The 27,543-nt window shown below is 42.2% G+C and overlaps 1 protein-coding gene across 4 annotated transcripts in view; it reads right to left on the bottom strand.

The window, feature by feature from the left end:
- The window catches only part of PROM1 (prominin 1), a 67,295-nt gene extending 40,281 nt beyond the window's left edge, over positions 1–27,014 (bottom strand). For all 4 annotated transcript variants that reach the window (XM_074587633.1, XM_074587631.1, XM_074587632.1 and 1 more), the window contains exons 1-3: positions 26,879–27,014; positions 18,459–18,872; positions 1,280–1,338 (exon numbers count right to left, since the gene is read on the bottom strand). In XM_074587633.1, coding sequence (XP_074443734.1) covers positions 1,280–1,338; positions 18,459–18,678 — 279 coding nt within the window. In that variant the 5' untranslated portion in view covers positions 18,679–18,872; positions 26,879–27,014. The remainder of the gene's footprint in view (positions 1–1,279; positions 1,339–18,458; positions 18,873–26,878) is intronic.
- Positions 27,015–27,543: the final 529 nt, after the last annotated feature.

Here is a 27,543-nt window from a genome sequence, read left to right on the forward strand (position 1 = left end):
TTTTACATTGTATTCAGGTCAAAATTAGGACCTATAAATAGTCAATATTTGTTTTACTTCCTAAGCACACCTAATTCTGTATTTGCCACGCTATAACCACACAGTATTTTAACAAGTGTCTCCACTGTGCAGGATTACAGCTGTCATATAGACTCAAATTTCTCATGACTTACATAGTAGTTACTAAATACTATATTCGCACTCAGACCATGTATGGTCTAATGGTTTTGTTCCAAAGACTCTGACAACCGAGTCCACCCTGCATTCCTCCCTGGGTGCGCAGGCACAATCTGTGATGCATGGCTCTTACAGAGCCGCACCGAACAAGCATGTGGGATTGGCAAGTGTCCCTTGATGCACCATAACAGCAATCCTCACACACTGGGATGTCATGCAGAGGTTATCAAGCTACTGGAGCCATAGCTTCATTGTCAGGAACACATGGAAACACAAGGCCTTCCCCCTTCAAATCCCAAGATCATTCAGGTCATCCTGATTCAAGGCAGCAGCTCAGTGCCCGTATGCCACGTTCCATACTCATCTTCCTGACATGTACGCCATAAGGCAGGGACTACAAACAAGTAGCTCACGCAAAGTAATGTCCATTTTGTGGGCCTGGTTAAGGTACCTATTGCAGGAACCTGTGACATTGCTTCAAAGACGATGGGGTACTGTCCATGAGAACAGCCTAAAATCAGGCTCACGCTACATTCTATCTCCTCTTGCTTCCAAGTACCCTGTGAACTTCAACTGTTATGGGATAATCACCAACCTAAAGAAAGAATGGAAAATAACCTTGATGTGATTAGCACACTACCTAAACTAAAATACACTTTATAAGTAGGCTGTGGAGATTTTGTTTCACAAAGGCACCAGACCAAGCATATAATTTCAGCTTTTTGAGGACAATAGCTGAAGCTAACATGAGAGCTGAGCAGTAATGGTTCTAAGTGTTTTTAAATAAAAGCAGTATTTTTAAATAAAAAGAGCCTTCAATCTTTGTGCAACAGACACCCCAATCACATTACAGCTGGAACTTGTAAGTGAGCCTTAACTATATGTAGCTTCTTTACAGTGGCTTATGAAATTTTCTTTGTAATATTTTTTGAAAGGTTTTGGTCCCTAATTTTGTATGAAACCATCATACACATCATTCACAAATTTCATTCTTGTATCCTGTTGTTATAGCTTTAAAATACTATTTCCTATTTTAGAAACAAAACTGAATTCCAAAGTCATTGTTTTCAATATTTTATACAGATTCACATAGACAATTTACCTTTTGATAATCGCCCTGTGTATTTCCAAACTTCTGCTGTGCTAATTTTCTGACGAGATCTGAAAATAAGCAAGAATATTCCTGAGTTTTAAACAACATAATAATAAAAAATGGCGGGGGGGGGGGGGGGGGGAAGGACGGTATGAATTCTACTGTTAGGTAGGCAAGATGAAATTAAGAACAGATATCAATCAATAGGATAAGCAAGAACATAAGTGTTTCCATAAACTTGTCTAGTAACAACATTTTTAACCAACTGCGTATTTTATGAGCTCACAGGAAGATACGCAGGTTATCTATCAATTAATCAATATCCACTGAAATACAGTGAAGGTTTTTCCAAGGAAATGCTCTGTACCATAGCATCATTATTAAAAGTGAATCCCAAACTTATCAATTACTTGAACAAAGTTCAGGTATCAGCTTTGCTTCATGTTTATGACAACTACATACATGCATACATATATATATACCACATATCTACAGAATTAGACAGATAATGTGCAAAACAAGCATGCTAACAATGACTTCTTGACTGCATAATACAAGGAAACAGGGCCTTATTCTTGCCAACGTTACCCCAATCTTTTTCTCTTTTTTTTTTTTTTTGTCTCTGGACCAGACTTTGCATGAGAGTATGCAATACCGCCAAAACAAATCAGAAAGCCTAACACGTGCCAACTTACTGTGCATGCAGCTCCACCTAAAAACACGCATTTCTAACTTACTCACAATATAGACAAAATACAGCAACTACCCAAAAAAGAAAGTAGGAATTTAATGCAAATAGTGCCACTTAACATTATAAATATCATTTCACCACACCAGTTTCTTTCAGTAAACACCAGCAGCTGCTGGTGGATGGATCCCCTTTTTGGGACATCACCAGCCTACCACCCTCATTGAGGTTTTGCCAACCCTATGGGAACTCTGCTGGAACTGCAGCTCCCAGCCACTTCCTTGACACCCTGCACTTGGAGAGGGGCACCCTCAGCTCTGCAGACCCTCTGCCTCAGAGGGGCATCAGCAGCTCTGGGTGTGCTCCATGCTAGGTTGTATAAAAGCAGCAGCCTTTGGATGCTTGGGAGGAATGACTGAACTTTTCGTCTCCTCTGATGAAGGGGAAGCACATTAGGAAGGAGCATACTACACCTCAAGGAGAAGCACTCTGCCCCACACCTTCATACAGAGCTGCACTTCATGGTACTATTGCCCCATCGTTAGTCTCCCCATATGCAACCGAACATACTTGAGAAAAACCTCCAGCAAGTTACCTATCCTGCGGATCAATAAAAGATCTGTAGGTTCAAAAGTGACCATTCACCCCCCAAAAGATCCAGACCCTCCCAGAATTTATTGTAGCACTTGTGAAATATGTTCAGTGAGTTCACAGCGATCTTGCTCCTCTCTAATCCTGCATGTGGCTCAGGAAAACAAACCCCTAAGCTGACAGCACCCATAGTCCTCCCTCCCCAACACCCTACAGAGGGAACATGGGCCCGCTGGTCTGTAAGCTGAAGAGAACCTGAAGAGTTCCTCACAGAAAACTGTGCCCCAGAGAAGAAAATTCACAACAGCGAAGCAATTAACTGCTATTTCAAGGAAGGTACTCCCTGCCAGGAAGCTGCAGCCAGTAAGACTGCCAATTAAAAAATAAAAAGAATAATCTGTTAACACATCACAGGAGTGTCACGCTGCAAATCATCCACCAACGGGAAGTATATGCTAAAATGCAGAAAGAGGGCTAGCAGCAGATGATCAAGGACTCTCTACAGTGAGGCAACCTCATTTTGGAAAGACCATACATATTCTAGATGATAAGGATGAATCCCACAGTAACAGAAGTAAATCCAAAACATACGTAGAGTAAGAACCCAGGAAGAACAAAAGAATTACAATCCTTGCAAATCCTTCCAAGCTCTGCACCTTGAGAGTCACGAGGCTGCTGAAGGGAAGGGCAAGCACCCCTGCATGGGCAACATGCAACTGATCCACCGCCGCAGCCCTGAGACATCTTGTACACCGGGACCAGCAGAGTCCTCCCTGTATTGAGCCCATCCCCAGGCAGCATCCGTGTTTCTCGCAGAGTTTCAGAGGCAAGGAGGTGTACAGCCAAGTGATGCAGAACTGCAGAAACCCCAAAGATGTAATTCACACTGGCTGTTAGACTTTTTTTTTTTCCTTCATCAGAGGCAACATTTCATTCTTCTTGTTTATATCTAAATACCTACCAAGTAAGTAAATTTAAGAAATGCTGGTGCATAAAATACATAATGCAATGAATTTTCTCTACAGCTAGATGCCTTTTAGCAATCAGGAGAAGAAAAGGGCTAAAATAACCCTCTTGTTTACATATTTATTCAACCATTTAGCATTGTGTGACAACACACCACAGAACAGCTGCTGAAGAGAAATTTCTACCAACTTTAATCAGATTGCGATTGGAAAGAAGAAAAAGGAATAGCTTCTGTGGTCATCAGTGGCATGAAGCGGTACAGAACCTCTGTGGGCGGGTGGTTAAACGTGGGAACCCACTGCCCAGGACTCCGTGGCATCACCATCCTCACTAGTACTCCAAAGCCAAGCAGAAGAGCCTCCAGCAACCTGCCCTCACCTCCAGGCTGCTCCTAACTCCAAGGTTCATCTTGCTTTGTAAAAGGGTTGGACCTGATGACCACCAGAGCTTCCTTCTGATCTAAATTATTCCAAAGTTATCCTAAAATCATGCTGATTTCTTATAAATTATTTAATGGAGGAGTGAAAGCACTGCCAGGAAGCATGTAAGAAAGCTAAATTTTATTATTGACGAAAGCTTCCTTTGATACATTTCCTACTGTTGGGAATCAGTACAGAATAAAATTTTTAAAGCATTAGTCTTTCCTGTTAAATAAAAATTGAAAGTTTTTATTCTTCTAGTCAAGTGCCTGTCCCCATCATAAATTAAAATGAAAATTAAACAAGAAAAACACATCTATACACACATATATATTTATGGACATCAGTAGGCATATGTATATGCATATATACAGCTACTCAAGAGACAAGAGAGGATAGTTGAGGCTGAAAGGAACCCCCCAAGATCACCCAGTCCAATCCCCCAGCTCAGTGCAGAGTCACCCACCACAAGCTACTCAGGTGGTACGTGTCATCTCCAGTCAGGTTTTGAGTATCTCCAAGGACAACATCCAATACTTCAAGAAAACAAAACAAACCCTGAAGTGCTCTGATTACTTGCTCAGAATGTTCGTGATTCACAGTTTTTATTTATACTGTTTCCATAATTTATAGCTTGCCAGTCAAAAAAAAAAAAAACTTGACAGAAATCAACCTGAATACACTATGACTAACTCATGCAGAAAACAGCATTTTCAATGTGGTTTTGAAATTTAGAGGCTCTAAAGCCTGTTCATCAGAAACTAAAACACCTTTAGGTTTATAATAAACAAGAAAGCCTGAAAATAGATACACTAAGTTCCCACATGAATTGAATAAGTTAAATAGTGAGAATAATAGAGGTTTCATACATAGCACAACAGCCCATTTTTTAACTTGGTTTTCCAGAATGTGAGATTTCCCTGCTGAATAAAGATTTACTACTTATATTACTTTCTAAAGATTTTTTAGAAGTAATGTGAAGCTTCAGGGTGTTTTTCTCACCAGGTAGCACACAGTGATTGACCAGTCTTTGCCATGAATTGACTAATTCAATAGCCTTCAGTATCAACTGGATGAGAAGTCGTATATATTCCTATATAAAATATAATTTTGGCTATAACTGAATGCAAGATTACCTGCAGTTACTCACCCACACAACTGTAAGCACAAACTAGCCTTAGTGGTGTTGTAGAATCAAGAATCTCCCTATTAGGTTTTATACATATTGAGAGCAATCACGGTTACTGCTACAGCACTTAAGGGTAAAGCAGGGGAATGTCCTGTGCCAGGTACCGTGTAAAACACAAGCATCATCTTTTCAGGTATGGCTACACTGCTCACCATAGCACAGCGAAGAGACACCTCAGCTCACATTTAATTCAGTCTGCGATTTTGGTTTGTTTTTCTGAAGTACCTTTCCTCCCTAGCTAGAACATCTCATCTCCAGCATTCAAATAAGTTTTTATTTAAAATTGAACTAAGGCAACTCCACATGACTCTCTCCTGCATTATCGGTAGAGTACCACCTTGAGGCTGATTTCTGTTGCAAATATAAACGTGCTAGGAAGGTGTGATAAAAAGCGGTGTCCTCTATTTTCAAATTAATGGGATTACTTCTGAAATCTCGGCTTGACCAGCTGCACACATTGTTTCACAGGACCAGTAATCCAAGGCTTTAGCACAGAACACATTTTATCACTGGGGTTAAAGAGATTTACCTTGTGAGGCTCATATACACAGCTAATTACATTACTACTCTGTTCTGTCTCCTTCCTGCTCTCATCACCCATGCGAAATGCCATCTGCCCTAGTAAATCTAACTAGCCAGATGAACTCTTAATTTACCATTGCAATTTGTGATAAAATATTAAGCACCTCTGAGGAGCCCCCGTTAAGAAAAACATAATCCCCAACTCCTGCATTGCACACATATTGTGTACTTACATTCAATATCTCATTACCCAGACAAGAAAATGAGGTTAGCAGTAGACTTGCTTCTCAAAACTGCTCTACAGAGAGGGAGAGCAAAAATAATAGAGATTTAAAAATAAGCTGTCTGGCTATTAAGCACCAACATAAATTAGTTACAAATTCTTCTGCCAAGAAAGCTTTTCAAATCTAGGTGACAGGAAAACAGTTGGAGTAAAACCTTTGGGAATGCTATGCTTCATCTTCACTCAAACAATTCCATTGAGTTCATTCAGTTATAGTGCAACTCCAGCATTAATCAAATTATGCCAGAAATTAATTTATCTTTTTATGCATAATATAAGCTATTAGGCTTCTATTCTGGAAAGGACCTCAAGGAAACCAATAAGAACCATGACTGAAGCACTCATATTGTACTGAATGGAGATTTTTCAGAACAACAGGGGGGAACTACATAGATAATATACATGATGAATTAATAACTGCTTTAATGCTATCTTGTTCTAATGCATATCATAGTATTTCATCCCATTCCCCTTCATCTATAGTAGAGGCAATGGATTACACACACACTGAACTTGTATTCTCTCTGAATACAAGTCAGTTTGACCACATTTAGTGTCATAAATAAGCAGCAATAATTAATCTCAAATTAATGAATTAAAATTACTTCAAGCTTTTTTTTCCCCACTCTAATTATGGCTCAGACTAATGAATAACTCTTGCAAGCCCATGAAATGCAGGAAAGCTATATTATCCTTTCAGACCTAATATCAGAGAAAAAAAAAAAATCTTTCCAGTATCTTATAGCAAGTTTTACTGCAAGTTTACTGTATTGATATTTTAAAATACTTGCTTTGACTTGAGTGGGGCTTTGGTTGCTTCCCCAAGGTTAGAAAGCCTCTAGCCATTAGCCTTTACTATGATCAGATTCAGTTCCCACTGAAGACATCTCCTTCAGCAGTCCTCGCCTCCCAGCTAAAGGGTGGTCCCCTTTAGTGCCACATAATTACCTATCGAACAGCTCTGCTCACTCTTACTGCCCTTAATTGCACTGCAGTCACTTGGCTCGGGTTCCACTGCAGAGCAAGGTGGGAGCTCAGTAACGTTGATGGCCGAAGAATCCACCACATACGTTGGTGCAGAGACTGCAGAGAGGGTCCTGCCCCATCGCTCACCCTGTGCAGTCTGTCCTCTTTCCACAGAGCAAGGAGAAAACTCACTCTGTAGGCCAAGTGGGAAGTCTCAGAGGTGAGATCTTCCCGCTTCCCACACAGTAAGAGACCACTTTAGTCCACAGATGAGGAGTCTAATCCATGCATTCACTCAGATAGTCTAGAACATTCCTTTCCAACTCCAGATTCAGCAGGTTCATTCCCCTCCCTCTTCACAACATCTCCCTCAGACAGACTTGAGCCAAAACCCTTGTCCCCAAATTAAGAAAAAAACCAGCCTTGTCAGATAAATTCTCCCCACAACTTTCAGGCAAGCTATCTCTCTATACAATTCCCTGGTTTCGTACCTTGAGTTACTGAGAACATCAGGCTTCCACCCTCCTGCTCCTCACAAGAGACCACTGGGGCCTTCTTCCGTTTGAGCACAACTCCAGAGTGACACCTACCTCCCCTTGCTTCTGAAGCACAAGACCACCTACTTGCACTACAGAGATGGTGAAATGAAATTGTCTGTTCAATCCCATGTTTATTCACCTGCATTATAGACATAATGTGCAAAAAAAGGCAAGTAAGAAAGGGACCTTGCTGCTGTACCTCACCCCTGACATGTAGAATGAAGCCCTAGAACCTGTTATTCTACAGTGGCTGGAAGAACTTGTTTCAATGGAGGTAAAAAACGACAAATACATACTAAATTGCTTAAGTATTTTAACTTCTTATCTCATCTGCTATGGCAGTCTGCTTTCTCACCCTATTCTGCCTTCAGTATGCTGTTTCCTCTCATCAATATGATCGCCATCCATTCCCGTTCTCTGACTCCACATTCTTTAGTTACGTGTTGATCAAAAGCAAGAGAAATACACTTATCCTGCAGTACTCTGCCTCAGTTTCAAAACCCAGCAACACACAATATGACACAGGCAAAAACATAGTAAATGCATTTTTAAGGTCTCAGCAGACTTGTAAAGCACAAACTGCTTTATTCATAGTTGAAAGGACAAGCTACTTGACCACTTAGAAATGAGTCTTAGCTTATATTGGATGCAACGAGGGACAATGTGAGAGGGGGTAGAGCTGCAATACAAAGCAGGTAATGAAGAGATGAACAGCTATGAGCAGGATTGAAACTCCAGGAGTGGTCTAAACAGGGTGAGCTTTAACCAGAGCGCAGGCAGTACTAAGCACCGTGCAATCACTGAAGATGAGGAATTGCAGAGCAGCAACAGCTGCTGAACGAGCAGGCTGCAGTAACCAGAACATGAAATTAGGGACACCCCTTTGCAACCTTCCTGACAGAAATACCATTGATCCACTGAAGAAATTATACAGCAGGGGATCAGATAACAGTAACAGTCAATTAACTTCATTCGTGCATACAAAATTTTCCCCAATTTCCAAGAAATATGGATGAAACAATGGAATTTTTATAAATTTAGCTTCCTCAAGATTGTTATTAGTCAGGAAGACCAAACAGGTAATTTAAGTCTTCCACAGAAAATCCTCACACCTTATAGCTTATTCCTTTAGTGCAGTCACATTTTCTGTTCAGGCACATTCTGCTTTCTATCAACACAAAGAGAAAATGTTAAAGAGCCTGGTCAGGAAAAGGTTTAAAGAAAAAAAAAGAAATTGCCACAATATTGACTGTTACAGGACACCTAGAATGAAAGATTTCTCCTTTGAAAGTAACCTTTGCAGGGACTTTCTAGTTGTCCTTTGCTACAAAGAAAGTTCTGTTCTTGCTGAAGTTTTGGAAAAAGAACAAATGAGAGTAGCCTTTAGAAAAATCTTTGCCTAGGAGGCTGCAATAAATTTGCATATATCATGCAGACACAAAGTCAAGTAGAAAGCTTTGAAGAAGTATTTCACACAAACTGCATTCTCTCACTTTCTGAAGGCAACAAAACTTCAGCAGCACATTGTTTGTGCCACGGCAGCTATTTTTTGCCACTTACTTTGTTTGCGGTAGCTACCTAAAGTTCCCTCTAGGCCACCATCTGGCAAGGATTTACAACAGATTACAGGCAAAGATTTAACTGGGTGCACTGTATATGCTTGTCTGTTTTAGCACACTGCAGAGACTGAGCAACTTCTTGATAGTGTGGGTTGTGTAGACATATTGGACTTGTTAACTTAGATCAAAATAGTAAATATTTAGACTATATGAACAACAGTCTAAATTTTTCCTACTCCTTTCTCTCCTCAGAAATTGCTGTAAATGAGGAAAGCACAGAAAATCCTCGCTTATATTGCATAACTTGAATTATTGGAAATATGAACACAGATAATTTGGAAGTACATGCTGGAGCCCTGCTGGTACTAGCTGTTAATTACCTCAGTGACTGGTGTTCTGGCAGCCTCACTCAGATTCCTCAGAATTCCTTCTGCTTTCCCATTTCTGCAAGGGACACAGTTTTCCACGTATGTTCAATACCTGTGGCACACGTGTTGGTTCAAAGTACTACAGAGATCACTACTTCACTCAAAAATCAAAGCAAAAGTAAAGGTTGCTACTCTGAAGGAAGTTAATTAGGCCTCGAGTTTGTATTTGTTCTGTACAATTACACCCAGGCATCTTTCAGCTAAGTGAAATAGCCAAGGAAATACTTAGAATACTAAGAATATTCACATTCACAACTGCAATCACTGTTTAAAGTTTACAAAAATAAAATGATTTGTATATTTTCAGAGATAATAAGGATCTTGCCTATGTTACAATGCAATACAGGTCATAATTTAGTCACAGAACTGTTTTTAGATGAGAAATATATCTGCATGTTGCAAAAAAGTGTCAAAAGCAGGTTCATGAGGGGTTTTTTTGTAACTGGTAGGCTTACACTAAGGTGCATATATTGATAGATTAGTCAGCTTAAACTACAATAGCTGACATTCATGGCAGCTGGTTTCCCTTCTAATAAGAAGGTAACTCGATCGTGGAACAGGAAGAAGTATACTCAAAACCCTTAATACCAATCTGGAAAGATTTAGTACTGTTAAAAGGATGACAAACCCTACTAAAACTAATACTTACACATTTACTTATTTACTTTGCTCCAGCAATTTTTGAATAGCGCATATTCACTTCGAAAAAAGCATCAACTTTATTAAGATCAAAAAGTTATACACAGCATCTTGAAAACCAAAAAAAAAAATAGTGAGAAAAAAGGAGAGGAAAAAATTCCTATTTTCATAATTTTCGATGTAATTAAACTTTGAATATGAGGACTGTGGAAAGATTTGTTGCAAAATATCTATCAAATTCTTATTACTTTGGCTGACACCATTCTAGAAAAAGTCATCACTGAACAAGACCTAGGAGTTTGTTGCTCTCTGAACAGCAACCTAAGCAAATTGTCAGAAAAAAAATGAGAGGGCTAAGCTAATGTTATCTAATTATGATGGTCTATAACAAAGAAAAGAGAAAGTCAAATGAACGCTTTTCCAATAACAGGCAGTATCCATACAGTACCTCACATGATTAACTCAAAATGCTTCATAACAGCCAAGATGATGAAGGAATTGAGAGGTCCCTTAGAGGCTTGTGAAAACATTATCCCAGTAAATTCAGTGACACCCCCCCGCCTCTCTCCCCATCAGTTCCATGAACTACAAATTAGAAAACAGAATTCAACACTATGTGGATAGATAAGCTTGTAAAATTAAACGGAGGGGGAGGATGGACAGCAGAGTAGTTGCCATTGTTAAGCTAGAAAAATCACAGAGCCTCAGCAGAGTGGTGTGAAAACCCATAAGTTACAGATAATTTTCAAAGAGTTCACACATGATACACATTACCAGAGGATGTGGTTGACCCAAAATCTACCCTGTCCCACTTCTCACCACACAAGATGCTGCAGGTACACTCTGGAAGTCTCAAATAAGCTTTCATGCTCTTAGTGGTTTAGATTTCCTGTTAACAGAGGAAGGGACACAAAGAACTGCCTTCTTCACATGGTGTACTCTGACTGCGATTGTGCACTGGCATCTGAAAGGCAAAACTTAGGCTTGGACCAAGTTGATGCCCAAGTTGCTTATCTCTTTGCTATGAGATACTAAATGGGATGGCCAATCTTTTAGAGAAGTTAAGAAAAATGAATGCACACAGAGATTAATTCAGTGTTTTCCTGTAATTGGTGGTACACAGACACCATACTCCATTCAATGTATCTAACATTACCACCCCCACCACAAATACACACACCACACAGTAGCACTAATTATCCAGACACATGCAATTTTAGGACATGGTACCTCTGCTTTTTTCTTTAAAAACATACAAACCCTATCAATAAAGCTTGTTTACCTAGAATGACAAAAAAATGACAAGGCCACCTTCTGTCCCAATACCATCTTGTACCTCCCACCCTTCCCTTCCCTGTAGTCGGCACCCCTGGATTTAGCTGCGCCCAGAACTCAACCCCTGCACAGTAGGCAGGAATGCTGATGATCAGCTCTTTGGTTATACCTCATGTCTCCCAGTAACGTCCACAGACTAACAGAACAGGGTCTGGACAGGATCAAGCACTCACCTGGCATTGCCCATGCTGTAACTATTAGCAGGTTCCCTGAGCAAACTCAGCACCTCACCCAGAAAATACCCAACCCATTCACCAGGAAAAGTTCCCAACACACAGAAAGGTCATAGCAGTCTAATTCGGAAGGGGCAGAGAGCAGTTTAGGTCTGGGAAATATGAGCTGAGTCTCAATACCACACAGCTGTGGGGCCATTTTAATTATTGTTATAATCTAGCCTCCAAGAGGTACTACTGCTTGAGGTGCCCTCCAGCCTGCCACCACAGCCATCTGTGGTAACGCCACTTCTGCACCCTCCCCACAGAAAGTAACCAGCTCCCTCAAACTCTGCTTGAGGTTCATTTTCATTAGTTTCTCCCTTCTGTCCTAATAGTGTTGTAATTTGTGAAGCTGGATTGTCATTTTCCAATTGCTGTCAAGGCATGTTTTTTCTTCTAGGCACAGCTGGCAGGCAGTATTAAACCAGATCAAGGGCAAGCAATTGAGGATGCTGTAGGAAAAGGATTCCAGATGTGTGTACAGTGTAAGATTTTTCAGATGATCAGCTATACTACACTGATTAAAAAATGACTTGCATATTTTCCACATAATACCTGTCTGCAAAATAGATTCCTTGTTTATGTAATCCAAGAGAAGCAGGCAGGAAGACATCAGAGAAGTGCTAATGTCTGCAACTGTAGTTTTCTGTGGTAGCCTCTAATAGATAATCTGTATAAGCCTCCCCTCCCTAAAACCTCTGTCTCCTCCCCATCCACAAAAAAATCCTTTTGACAAGCAATCTGTTAGATTGTCTGCAGTTTGGAATAGTTCAGGGAAAAAGGAATTACTCTTCTGACACCTAAGAAAATAAAAAAGCAGGCCATAAATCTGCTTCAGAAACATTCTCAGTGTTCCTTGTTTACATGGGTATATCATCAAGTAGAGCATCTCTTAACTTCCCAGCATGAAATGAGCAATGATTTATATTTTTTTTTTTTTTTTAAGAACTATTTCCTTAAATGTATATGAGTGGGCAGAAAAGAGAAGAGGCTAATTTATCTGGCTGCTGCTCCATCTTCCCCAGTATTTCCAACATTAGACACAGGACGCTTCTTTCAATGTACACACCATATTACCAAGTAAAGGAGCACTGTAAGACCCCCTTCTTATCCCAGTTCTACCCAAAAGACATCACCACTACTTGCTATCACTGTCACTGAAGCCTGCATTTTTGATACACACACTTCAGCTACTACTCTAAGTTCACATCACAGCTGTAGCCACAGTGCTGGAAAAAGAGTTACAGGGATGCGGTGAAGGCACTGACTCTACAGCTTAACGAACTTGTCATTTCACAATACAGCTTAGCCAATCTAACAGCTAACTAAAGAGCAGGTCTTGCTCTTCTTCCCTTCTGCTCAGTTCCTGCACCAGCCGTTGCATCTGTGCTGACAACTCAGCTCCAGGACATAAGCTTTAAGAAAACCAACCCATATGCATAGTGTCAAACATTAGCTCAAAAAAGCAGTCTATCACATCAGGGCAGTTTCACGCCCAAACTAAAACTGAGGCTTCACACAATTAGGAAAAAGGATATTGTAATTTCAGTTTTTATAAAAGGTTGTAATTGCTTGGGGTACCCAAGCAGTATCGCCTGTTGCTGAAATGTAGTATCTGCACTTAAGTCAGAGCCAGCGTGTAGGCTTTTCACTGCACACTGGTGCGGACATGGCCAGCATTCCCAGCATATGGAATGGCCAGCATACATCTCAAGTATAAGAACAAAGAGGCACTACCAGCTACACATAGCCTAGTTTAGTTCCAATGCTGCAACATCCAGACACATGCATTTTTTTTGGTAGGGGAGCTGTGGAAGATTTATTACTAATAGGAAGCAAAACTAAAGTAGAAGTAGACAGCCAAGAACTAAATAGTTACAAAAGGCAAAGAAGTTAGTTTTACACAAAAAAACCCCAACAATTCTGACTTACCAAGTTTTTAACCGAGGGAGTGATAAAGTGTTTTGATTATTTTCTTTAGAACCTCACATCCAACACAGCTAATCTATTAAAAAAATCAATATCCTAGGAGCTCAAACCTACCTACAATAACAGGGTTTTGAATATGCAATTTCTATTACAGCAATACTAGCTAGAGATACACTGTTTATTTTCACATCAATGAACGTTAAAATGTTAAAATGTTTTAATTGCTGAATACACTCATGCGGGAGACTAATTGCAGAGATAGGGAACACAAGAACAACTTGATGAACTCCAGAATTTGCAGCTGCTTTAAAGGCTGACTGAGTAAGGAAAAAGAAAGACCAAAAGGGGTCAGAAACAGGATTTTGCATTAAAATAGTCAAGTTCTGATCCTCAGTCTTATGCTCAAACTGTTCAACAAGTGAGACTCCACAAACAGAAAGAATTGAGAGGTGTAGTCCAGGTCTAAAAACCAGTTTGCTCTTGTTCCCACCAGGCAAATAGTACATTTAACTCTTCATACTATGTTTTGCCCAGGAAGTACCTGCATTCAACAGTTGATTTTGATGTTAAAGTTTTATTCCTGCTTCAGCAGAAACAGAATTATCCAGAATAAAAAGCAGAAGCTGGAACAAAGCAGTTGTAACTTAACATAAGTGGCACAGCTGTCCTGCAGTATGTTCAGGTGGAGCAGAATAAGGTAAAAAGGCCTGTAAATTTTTGTCTTATTTCACCTGAAAATAGCAGACTTATTCCCAGCTTGGTTCCATTGTGAACTCTTCACATTTTTGTTACAAGACACAAGCTGTGAAGCCAAAGATTTGTTGTGCACATCCTGTTGGCAAGTGGAATCTCAGATTAACATCGTCTTACTGCAACTAACAACTGGTTTCCATGGGAACAAAGACAAAGCCATGATAAGATATTCATAGCAGCCAGAGGATCACACTGACCATGCCCTGGCTACATCAAGTTCACACCTGAAGGTCTCCAACACAACAGGTGACACGCACCATGTCACAACCATGAACTAACTTAACTTTATTAATAAATTAACACCTCAGTTTATGGCAAATTCGAAGAGAAAACATGACAATTTCTTTTGTTAGATGACGTTTTTGCCAAGTGATAGAAACAACTTGTAATTTTCCTGTTATCATCTAGTTATTGTAAATGGTGCTATTAACAGCAAAGAATAATGATGCTCTATCCTATGTAGTCCTCAACAAAAGGAGTAGTACCACCATCATCTCCATTTTACAGATGGAGAAACCAAGGCACAGCAGGATTAAAGAGACCTATTGAGCCCCAGGTAGCAAACCAGTGACCAAACACGGTCTCTTCCACTCCAGTGTATCATTAACTCAAAGTGGAGGCTGCTTCCCTGCATAACAGTTTATGCTTGGGAGTAAATTCACTCCCATTTACCCCAGTACATCATCTAGTGAGAACAAAAGTATTTGACTGGTGGAGTTCAAAGCAGAATCTATTTCCATGCACTGAAGCATTGCAATCAGATATCCTAGTTGACTTTTTTAAACTCATTTACTGCCATATCCAAAGAGCACAGTCCTGGTGGTAAAGATCCAGCAATTTAAAAAAAAAAACAAACTTCAGGAGTTTCAGTTCCTTGTTCTGGTTCTGCTACTGCACTTTACGTGAGCACTATATTTAATCCCATTAATAACTTACCTATTAAATCTAAACTTAGATGAAGCTGTATGACCACAAACCGGATGCCATGAATAAATCTAGATGCCAGTAAATAATTACTCACTTAGATTTAACAAACAAAAAAAAACACCTTAGAAAATATTTTGTGACTGATTTTTTTTTTCCTTTAAATGAAGCGATCCCTTTCAACTTTTAAGTAACATATAAAAACATTTAAATAAATGTTAACGCTTAGCAGAATGCAAATACTTTAAGGACAACGTTTCCCAAAGACTCTGACGTACTTCACATTTTGTTTTACCATACTAGCTTTCTTCCTGGCCTAGTTTCAGCTGGGATAGAGTTAATTCTCTTTCTAGCAGCTGCTGTGGTTTGCATTTAGTATGAGAATAATGTCAATAACACATTTTGGTTTAGTTATTGCTAAGTAATGCTTACGTTAAGTCAAGGATTTTTTCAGCTTCCCGTAGAAGCTGAGAGGGAGCACAGACAGGACAAGCTGGCCACAGAAATATTCCATACCAGAGGCATCATGCTCAATATATAAATGAGAGTTGGCTGGGGCAGGGGGGAACCTGCCATCGCTGCTCAGGACAGGCTGGGCAATCAGTCATTGGGTAATGAGATAAATTCCATTGCATCACTTATTTTGTATATTCTTTTACCATTGTTATTATTTTCTCTTCTATTAAAATGTCTTTATTTCAACACACAAGGTTTCCTCCCCCGTGCCCCCCCTGCCCCGATTCTCCTCCCCTATCCCACTGGGAGGGGAATGGCTGCATGGTCCAGGTTGCTGGTTAGGGTTAAACCACAACGCTTCCTAAAAGGCACACTTGGGACTGAAGGAGTACGAAAGCTATCCTGTAACATTCAGCTCCATCAGAATACTACTGCAAGCACAAAAATTATTTGCAATGGCAGGAATATCCACATGCGATTAGACAATCCTGCCACTTTTTTTCCTCACAGCTTAAAGTACTAACAGTAGACTGGAAAAACAAACATCAAGTATTTCCAAGTATAAGGCGGGGAGGGAAAAAAAAGACTACTAAAATCAAAGGTCGAAGCAACTGATGCCAAATCCTGCACAGGAATCATGCTTCTCCTCTATGTTATGGTTACATGCAATACACCAGGGTATCAATCTGGAGCTAACTCTTGTGAAGCACCAGCCCAATCAGAATGATGAAGTTTTGAGCTAGAAACATCAAAAGGCTTGCTTTCTGTGCCCATCTGTGATAATGTTTATTTTCATTTCTGAATCAGAATTAACTCAATTTCAAGTTTGCAGTTTAAAATAAAAAAGGCATTTCAAATACGTAACTATGTAACTACACCATTAATACACTGAATGTGAAAATAGAACAGCATATGGCAAAAGAGATTATGGGGATTAACCAATTAAATGGTATGACTCAAACTGACATGATCCGTCAAATCTGTATTTTGCAGTGAGGTATGTGGGGGCATCGGAAAAGGGTTTCGCCTAAACTTCTAAAAACGACTGACTTGGCAAAAAGTATCTGCAAGGAAGGAAGGAGAGGTACGAGATGTTCAAAGCTTACAAGCTAAGAACAACTGATTTACTCCTGAATGTTTCCTTTCTCTTTAACACTGGATTTCATAACACCTACTTAATGCAAAACTTACTACAAGCAGTCCCACAGAAGTAGAATCTTGATCGTAAATTCTCTACTCGATAATTATTTATATGCTTAGGATACATAATATTAAATTTGACATACAAGGTTACAGACCAAATTTCTGTTAATATAAAGAAATGGTAAACATCTCACTGAAATCAAGTTTCCTCAATTGCAAGAGAATAAAATATTCAAGCAGAGCTTTAGGCAAAACTAAGGCCTGTTTCTAAGAGTTGAATGCAGATGACAATCCTAACTTACCACATCTCACAGTCACCTCTCTCATAGCTCATCTACTTATTTAATGGAAGGAAAGAGGCCACAAAAGCAGAGGTATCTGGAAACAGTTCCTCCAAAAGGTGACATTCCTGTCACCTTCATGCACTTGCTCTCATTACACCTTGTGTAAGACCTGCTCAGAAGACAGATCCTGCAGGGAACACACCAGGGTTTTGCTCTCCAGGTTAACACCCGGGACTCCAAGCACTTGCCTAAATAGAATTCTTTCATTCAAGTTCATTTGAGCTCATTCTTTTACAGCTATTAAAGAGACATCAAAGGTACAAGCAAATAACAGTTCGCAGATATCATACAGGTACGTGACCACAGAATTTAAGACTTGAAATTACTAAAGGTTTTAATAGGTAAATTGAAAGATGTACTACAAAATAATATAAACGTCTTTTATACACAGTTACAACTAAACCACCAAAAGGAATCAATAACAAACCAAAGCCGTCCTTCGGTTTTATTAAAGCTTCACCTCAATATAATTTTAAATGCAAATCTTATACAAACACATTAGCATTTTCTTTTAAGAACTAAATGAAACAAAAAGCATGCTGGAAAGTCGATACAGCCACTGTATCCACAAACACAGTTTCCAAAAACCATCTTGTAATCAATGCGCCCTCAATAAGCACACACTTCTCTGATACCTTAACTTTTCCTTTAGAAGAAGGGACAACTGAGTAGGAAAGGATTGGGAAAAAAATGCCTGAATAAAATAAATGCAGTCTCAAGTGTTAACTTCAGCTTACAAAGGAACAAGAAATTACACGTGGCTGTGTCATGGAACTGCCCTTACATAAAACCTGGCTGTGAATGCACAAATGTGGAAATGAATGAAATTTATTTCACATTGCTACATTTCCATTTCCTAAGCTAAATCTCATATTATAATCACCTGACTGTTTATCATAATATGCAAGCCTCACAGCTGTCTCTTACAGATTTAATATTAAACACAAAGCAGTTTATGGTTTACTGCTATATCCCGTGCTTCTGGGCATACATAAGAAAAAGTTTCAGTTAAGAAAAAAAAAGCCTCAAATGCATCAGTGACAGCTTTGAGATATGTAAGCAGAGTCCTGTGAAATTTCATCAACATTTCATTTTCATTAACATCACACACACACATTATGCTTAGCAGAAAAACGTTACTTCATATGAAACTGTACACATTTCCAGGCCATAACACGTGCGGCTAACAAAGCCCTTCATAGTAGTTCCAGATGATGGTCTTGGTATCTACAATAAGATGAATGCATCAATAACAAATCTTTATCAAAAAAAAAAAAGAGATAGATGTGTATCTACTTACCTTGAGGAAAAGAATTTGGCTGCACTAAGTACAGGAATGCGTGTACTATTTTAAACAAAATTCCTATTGGCCCGGGTTCATGGTATGCACCTGTATCATACGTCTTGGCTGGTACAAATCCAAAATCCAAAGTCCCAGGAGGCGGTTTGTATATAGGCTGTACCTCTGAAATAGTACTTCCACAGAACAGCAGCAGCAGCAAACAGAGTTCCACAGCCATAGCTAGCAGTATTCATAAAATTTGAGGTAGAGATATTTGTCCCACCAAGTCTAGAAATCTTCAATACATTCACTTGGGGGTTAGCTTTCTAGCCAGGAAAGCACTGGCGCACCCTCACACCTTTTATTCTTTAATGTATTCTTGCTTCACAGTGGTGTAGATGCCTCTTGTGAAAATGATTCAGCGCACCATCTCTGGCAAAAACAAGAAAGAGCTCGTTAAGATGTGTGCAAGCAAATAGGAAAGTGCAAGATAACCTGCAATCTTCTGTGGATATTGTAAAAGCAAGCCAGATCGGACAGAAAAGAAAAAAAATAAAGATTGAAGTTAGTGAATAATATGGTCTACTACATACAATGTACTTGAAAGAGGGAAGAAAAAACAATTATGAATAGTTCCAGGTCAGTGAGTTTTCAAAAACAAACAGAGCAGAGCACTGGGACAGCTCCAAGGGAAACAGAACTAAAGGAACAATGTATGAATTGCACTTCTGACCAAGTACAATATGTCACATCACAACAGTTACACAATGCATTTAATCAGCCACCTGATGTTACCATAGTTGATGGCAATTATTACAAGTCATATCCTGTAGCTTCTTTAATCTCAACCTTTCAGTAAAACCTTCTGGATGCCAGCTACTTCTAATTGTCCTCCAAGACTGAGGAAAAAAATTATTCGTTACTGAAAAGTTAACAAAACCAAAAAAAACCAACAAAACTTCACACAGGTGACAACGGGTGTCAGTAATTACTTTCTATTAACTCAAACTATCTCAAAGCTCTCCTTAGGAACCAGAGAAGTCAACTCAACAATTTTTATTCACAGCTTGCTAAAGGTGAGTGACATTAAGATGACTTTGGATGTTTACAGTTATTTAAGAACTTTCTGAATCTACAAAATCACAGCAGTTTAATCGAGCACCACTTAAGAAGTCTAAACTGAACACCCCCTGGGTTTCCAACATTTCCTTCACCTCCCTGGGGCTAGGTAAGACTCCTTCGCTTCAGCATGGGCCATGGTGGCCTCCAGGGAGACCAAAAATAACAGATAAAAGGCAACAGAAAAATTTCTGCCCCTTTCTGACTTTGGAAGTTGCATGTACAGCATGCCAGAGACCATCACACTGACTTTACCACCCACCAGACTGGCTTATCTTTGAAATGTCTTTGGTGATCTACCAGAATGACACTGGTGGGGATGGCTGGGAACACACTGCTCATGACAAGCCACCCACTTCAAACTGGAGAGCACCCAGCACAAACTGCCTTTGCTCAGCATAGTTGTGCCTCTGTTGCCTTTTTCAGCAGCACTACCTATACAGAAATGTCGTTAATCACTTTGGTGTTCAGACCATTCACTTGCAAGAACAGCAGTAAAGTAACACAAACACCTCACGGCCTCAGTCAGCCCAATCCTACACCAATACCTTGACTTCCAAGGTCCTTCCAGGTCAAAGAGATACTGAAGGCAAAAGACTTAAAAAATCGATACTAAGGTGAGACTTAACTATCTCCCGTGCTTTACAGTGTCTGGTAAAATACAGGCTACCCTTCTGAAAACCATTATTGACTTGCAAGAAACCATGTTGCAGTCTTGCTTAGCAGTCTGTGGTGCGTTCAAAGCATAGATTAACATCAAGAAAAATAAGGAACAAGGAAATACAAGACCAGATCAAAGAACTAGAGACAGTTTTGTTTCCCTAAAGTCCAATCAAGTTAAGAAGAAAAACTCAACTCTATCTTCCCCCCTCATGGCTAGTGAAAACCAAGAAGAATGAACAGTAACAATGCTATGAATAGCAGAATTATCCAAGCCTTGTTCAGAAAGGTGTTATTAGCAGTAACTCTGAAATAGGACACTCAACACAAGAACATAAGAACTTAGAACACATCAAACCATGAGTATTCTCCTACCTGGAAAATAATGTTTTGTTAAAGAATAATGAAAACAAAAAAAAAGTCCACCTCCAAAAATATTATTTTTCCTCCTATAATATTTTCTCGAAACTAGTTTTCTTCATCCTAAAAGATATTTTTCAGTGGAATTTTCTTTTATGCACTTATTACTCTAGGGCTGAACATAGAAATGGTCAGAAACTGAAAATTGCTTAGGCTGTAGTTTATTAACAAATCTGCAGGAAACTCTACAGGACAAAATATTACACGACCAGAACTAAGTGCGGAAAAAAAAGAAGTGTGTTTTGCCTTAATGACACAACAGCGAAGATTGTGCAAGTTTGATACAATACAGTTCAACTTGGCTTTTCTTAATAAAAAAAAAGTTTGAACACTTTTTCTAAGTAAAGTTTAGGGTTTTCGGAGTTTTCTAAAGTACAGTTGCAACACTTCAATGAGTCAGGAGAAAAGGCTCACACATGGTGACTGAGCCTTGATTCCAAGAGTTCAGAAAACAGATAAAAAAAGCATACAATATAGGTAAACATTAGGTGCACATGTGAAAGATGAAATTGAGAGAAAGATTGCCTCCCTAACTGGTGTCTTAAGGCAAAGCTTGAATGCAGGGCATGTTCTCCATAGTGCTTTCTTTCATACTAGAGAGAGGGCAGAATAAGAGAAAGTACACACACAACTTTTTTTTTTTTAGTCAGATTTTAGGTTAAGGACAATTTAAAGTGTATCTAATTGTACAAATAGACAAATAAAGCACTATCAAAATGTCCACCCATTCACTATGCCTGCTAGAAATGTGAAGTCATGTATTAACCAAGACAGGGCGTTGGCAGTTTTAAGACAAGGACGCTACCTGTACTGCAGATACAAACAACATCCTGCTAAGTGGAGACCCATAACCACCTTTCCATTCCAAAGACACTACTGATGTCTCCAACTCTGCATAACTTTCAGTTAAGCTTTTATAAAGTTGAGAATTTTTCAGCAAGCAGGTGGGTTTGTTGTAAATCAAAGCATCTGCAGAATTCTGACCATATCCTCTTCCTCTCCCTTCGTTGGCAAATATACCACAATAAGCATGGTATACATAATCTTACTGGGCAATTCCTCCAGGCTGACACCAAATCTTCTCTATACTGCATAAAACACTAGTATATTTTCAAGGTTACGCCAATAAGGATTGGGAACTTGCAGAAACACTATTAAACCCATAACTCAGGATACCTCTGATCATTCAATATGTATTCAACCTACCTAAAAATAACTCAGATGTAAAAAGGTCCCAGCAGTTATCCTTATCTTGATATCTAAAAGAAACTTAGCTGGGAGCATATTAGTAGTTAAATATGCTAGACAAACAGCATTAAAAAGAAAAAAGTCTATCCATGAAATTTGTAATTGTGAGAACTGCAAGAATGACATATGCACAAGTGACACGTATAAAGAGAATTACATAGCAGTTCATGCTACTCTTCATTGCAGCATGTGGCCATCTCATTTCCTCAGAAATAGCATGGCATCACTGCAGTCAGTGAGCTACATACAGTAACTGCCAGTACAACTCTCCCCAAGTTCACGTAAATAGTGAATGAAAAGAAGCTGCATGAACCTTTGACACACTTACGTTAATTACCAAATAAGATATCCATTTCATTACTATGTTTCAATTAAAAAACAAAACACAAACCCTGTTAAGTACTTAATAAGATATCATAGAATCATAGCATAGTTTGGGTTGGAAGGGACATTTAAGGTCATCTAGTCCAACCTCCTCTGCAATGAGCAGATGTATCTTCAACTAGATGAAGTTTCTCAGAGCCCCATCCAACCTGACCTTGAATGTTTCCAGGGATAGGGTATCTACCACCTCTCTGGGCAACCTGTGTCAGTGTTTCATCACTGTCATTGTAAAAAATGTCTTCCTTTATCTAGTCTAAATCTCCCCTCTTTTAGTTTAAAGCCACTACCCCTTGTCCTATCTCAACAAGGCCCTGCTGAAAAGTTTGTGCTCATCTTTCCTGTAGGCCCCCTTTAAGTACTGAAAGGTCACAATAAGGTCTCCCCAGAGCCTTCTCTACTCCAAGCTGAAGAGCCCCACCTCTCTCAGCCTGTCTTCACAGCAGAGGTGCTCCAGCCCTCTGACCATTTTCGTGGCCCTCTAGACCCTCTCCAAAAGATCCATGTCTCTCCTGTACTGAGGGCTCCAGAGCTGGACACAGTACTCCAGGTGGGGTCTCACCAGGGCAGAGTAGAGGGGCAGAATCACCTCCCTCGACCTGCTGGCCACACTTATTTTGATGCAGCCCAGGATACAGTTGGCTTTCTGGGCTGCAAGCAACCATTGTCGGCTCATGGCCAGCTTTTCATCCAACAGTACCCTGAAGTCCTTCTCGGCAGGACTGCTCTCAATCCCTTCATCCTCCAGCCTCCACTGATAACAGGGGTTGCCCCAAGCCACGTGCAGGACCCTACACTTGGCCTTGTTGAACCTCATGAGCACAGGCCCACTTCTCAAGTCTTTCCAGGTCCCTCTCAATGGCATCCCGTCCCTCAGCCGTGTCAACCATGCCACTCATCTTGGTGTCACATCTGCAAACCTGCTGAGGGTGCACTCGATCCCACCGTCTGTGTCATTGATTAAGATATTGAACTGTACTGGTCTCATTACGGACCCCTGAGGGACACCACTTGTCACCAACCTCCATCTGGACACTGGGCCATTGACCACTACCCTCTGGATGCAACCGTCCAACCAATTCCTTATCTACCAAACAGCCCCCCCATAAAATCTATATCTCTCCAATTTAGAGAGAAGGATGTTGTGGGGGACAGTGTCAAAGGCCTTACATAAGTCCAGATAGACAACATCCATAGCTCTTCCCTTGTCCGCTGACGTAGTCACTCCATCATAGAGGGCCACTAGGTTGGTCTGGCAGGACTTGAAGCCATGCTGGCTGCCTCAAATCACCTGCTTGTCCTCCATGTGCCTCAGCCCAGCTTCTAGGAGGATCTATTCCATGATCTTCCCAGGCACAGAGGCAAGACTGACAGGTCGGTAGTTCCCAGGGTCCTCCTTTCTGCCCTTTTTAAAAATGGGTGCAATGTTTCCCTTTTTCTAGTCACCAGGGAATTCACCTGACTGCCATGACTTTTCAAATATCATGGAGAGTGGCTTGGCAACTACATCAGCCAACTCCCTCAGGACTCTTGGATGCATCTCATCAGGTCCCATTGACTTATGTACGTTCAGATTCCTCGCATGGTCATGAACCTGCTCTTCTCTTACAGAGGTAAGGACTTTGCTTCCCCAGTCCCTGCCTTGCGGTCCATCTACTTGAGAGACGTGGGGAGAGAGGTTGCCAGCAAAGACTGAAGCAAAAAAGTTGTTGAGTACCTCAGCCTTCTCCTCTGCCGTAGTTACCAGTTTGCCAGTCTTGCTCACTTGTTGGGTGGTATGCTTTCTTTGGCCTTCCTTTTCCAGATGACATATATAATTTATTTTCTGTGTGGTTTGCAAGTATCTGTCTTTAAAAGACCAGCACTCTTGCTTTTTATTCTGCAGTTGTCACTAATATTCTACACATACAAGTCACTAAATATAAGTTCTGTGGAGAACACCACCACGCTTTTACCAAGTATGCTTCAGTATTATCATATCTCCAATATATGTTACTTATTATTAAAAATATGGTAATGTTTTCCAAACACAATAAAGCTTCAGCAACTCCGCTGTAAGTTTAAGAGGGGTAGAGGAGACTGAGTGAGAGATGCAGAAATCCAGCAACGGCTTTCATGATACATCAACTCTAAATAGCAGAGCTCAGAAACAGCATGATGTCCAGCTCTTTGTTTCAACAGGACTGGCCGCCTCCTGTTTAGCACTGCCATCCATGCAAATACAACGCTGCAGTGCAGTGATGCAACGATGATTAACCCTGTGAACTGAAATTCAATCAACCAGAGGCTAGACTGCTAAAGCTGTGGGAGCCTGCTGGCAGTGAACCAGTATGGGATGGTGGAAGATGCAGTTGTCCATAGGAAGCCCACACAAAGGATCTGGCTACATTTGCTACAATGTTTAATTAGTCATTTGAAAATCCAAGTCCGTAATCCTCTTCAGTGAGGTTGCTCCAATATGAGCAACCACCAGAAGAGTGAAATGCATTAAGCCAGTCACAAAACAGACAGGTACAGGTAGACTACGACTCCCAAGTATTTATAAAAAAAAAAAAAAAAGGGAAAACCAACCCACAAACAACAACTTCCCATTCAAGAGACATAATACAGCAAGCCAAGCTAGATGCTGGCAGCTTAAAAAGGTACAGTTTTCTGTTACATCTGTCCTAAGCCTACCAACAATTACAACCTGTTGCCATAGGACGAGTAGGAAGCAAATGAACCTAGCAAGCACTAGGGACTGCAGAAGAGAGGCTGGCAGCATCGACAGAAACCAAACAAATAGAATCTTCCACACAAGGTAGCCTCAGTATCCATCTGACATGCTTGCTATGTGCTCAAAATGAGTAAGTGGTCAAGTCAGGAAAAAATGGATATTCAGAACCCAGTTCGCTTTGAGCAGCTACTTAATAATTTGAAAATAAAAAAACAAAAAAGAAGCAACGCCAAAAAAAATCCTGCTGTCTTGCAAGTTACAGCCATTTGCAAACAACAACAGAAAGAGACCGGTAAAAATTCCAAGTGAGAGAACCTCCTCAGAACATCAGCGGGTCTGATTTTTAGCTGACTGCCTAAATGTTTAAAGTATAGTCTCACTAACTGAAACAAAAAAAAAGGGGGGGAAAAAAAAAGAAAAATCAAAAAAAAGAGAATATGTTTAACTTAAGTGGTGTGTTTACCCTAGTATTCATAGCACATTCCTTATGAGAGCACTTTTCAGCATCACATAGAAAAATCTTAAAACGTAACGCCAGCCCATAAACAGCTAGTTTTTTGGGTGATGAGGGCTGAGGACGTGACCCATTACCAAAGTACCGAGGCGACAGATCCCCCCGTACTCCCACTGTCAGCTGAGACCAAGTCTACTAAACCTGTAGAGACCTCTTCCTCCTCCAGGCTGCTTCGTCCTTGATCTGCAAACTGCACACGGTATCACAGCCACCGCAGCCCTGCCTCTGCTGGAATTACCGACCGACTCGGTAGCTCCTGCAGTTTCTCCCCTGCATGCGTGTGCAGGGGAAGGCACAGCCCGTGTTTTCACCACCACAACCGCCCCTTTCCCCCCATCCGCTCTCGGGAGAGGTCCCCAGCTCGCAGCAGAGCTCGCCCCTACCGAGAATAAAGGTCTGTCCCCCCGGGGCGGGATCTGCCCAGGTACACACTGGGCATCAACCCACCGGCAACACCACCCTCAACTCCTGCGGGGCGGCGCCCTCCGCAGCGCGCTGCCGAGCCCCGCGGGGACCCCCGCCGGCAGCGGGCAGGCTCCCCCCACCCCCCGCTCGCACCCACCGCTGCGCCGCAGACCCAAGGCAGGGGTTCGGCTCCCTGCCGCCGCCTCCGCCCAGACGAGCCGATTTCGAGGCCGCCACGGTGTCCCCGTCCCTTCCTCCGCCTCCCCGGCGCCGCTCAGGCCCCACCACCCGCTCCGCCCCCCGCGACTCGCCCCGGGCAGGTGCCCTCAGCAGGCACCTTGGTGCCCGCGGAGCGGCTCCCCGAAGATCCCCGAGGGTCTCCCCGCCACTCCTCTCCAGCGGCCAGGCACCCGCGGCCGGCCCCCGACCCCTCCTCGGCCAGCCCCGCGGGGTGGAAACCCGCTCCGCCTGCAGCGGCCGCGCCCGCCGCCCCGCTCTCCTCAGCGGGCGGATACGCCCCGGCTCCCCGCGGACCGGCCCACACCGCCCCGCAGCCCCTTCCTTCCCTCCCGCGGAGCCCCTGCGCGCTCCCCCGGCTCCCCTCACCACAGACCTGCCCGCCGGCCGGCCCCTCTGCCCGCGCTGAGGCGGGGCCGCCTCCCTCCCTCCCTCAGCGCCTCCATCCCGCCTCTCTCGCGGGTCGCTCTCCCAGTCCCGGGGATCCCCACCGACCCCCCTCCCCGCAGACAGCCCCGCTGCCCCAGACACCCGCCTCCCTCGACGGCCAGACACCCGCCTCCCTCACTGGGCTTCCCACAGCGGCCCCCCGCCACCTCTCCTCCCGCGAGGGAAGGGGCCGCGCTCTCCCGGCCAGGACCTTCTGCCGCCCGCAGCGGGGGAAGGCGGAGGAGCCCCGGCCCCGCCGCGGGCAGTGTGGCTGCCCCGGTACACCCCCCTCCGTCCCGCAGCACTCACCGGCCAAGCGGGGAAAGCGGAGTCGGAGGCGCCGGGGCACGGCACGGCCCGCTTCGCCTGCCGCCTCCGAGCGCCGCGGCAATGGTGGTGGTGGTGCCGCCCGCGCATGGATTATGGAGGGCGGGCTCTGCCCCGGGCCGGGGCTGCGGGACCACCCCGGCAGGCTGGGGCTGAGGAAGAGGAGGAGCGTGAGGGGTTTAGCCCCGCAGGGACCCGCGGGGGAGGGGGGGAAAGGCTCCGTGCCGCGGTTATTTAAGGGCGGCCGAGCCGGGTCGAGCTGGCCCCGCAGCCATCGGCGACCTGTTGCTCCCTGGGCCAGGCTGGCCCTGAGGCGGGACCCGGCCCCCGCCGGGAAGGTGTTCCCCGAACGCCGGGACCAAGGGCCGGCCTCTGCTGAGGGACATCCCTCTTGGGCCGTTTCTCCCAGGGCTCGATTTGGGTTCAGACAGGTTCACTTCTCCGTATCAAGGTGACTTGCCCCATTAGCTTTTGGAAAAACATCTTGTTTTACCTTTCCTGAGGGGTGTCTTATTTCCTGATGAGGTGATCATTTCTTTTAGGGCTGCTGTCTGTGTTCCTAAGTGGGTTTTGTTTCTGAGAGGCAGTGATTTATTGGTAAGACAAGAAGCACTTTCCCTACAGGTCGCAATACAGTAACAGACACT

The sequence above is a fragment of the Larus michahellis genome, chromosome 5 (assembly GCF_964199755.1).
Source record: "Larus michahellis chromosome 5, bLarMic1.1, whole genome shotgun sequence".
Classification (NCBI taxonomy): Eukaryota; Metazoa; Chordata; class Aves; order Charadriiformes; family Laridae; genus Larus; species Larus michahellis.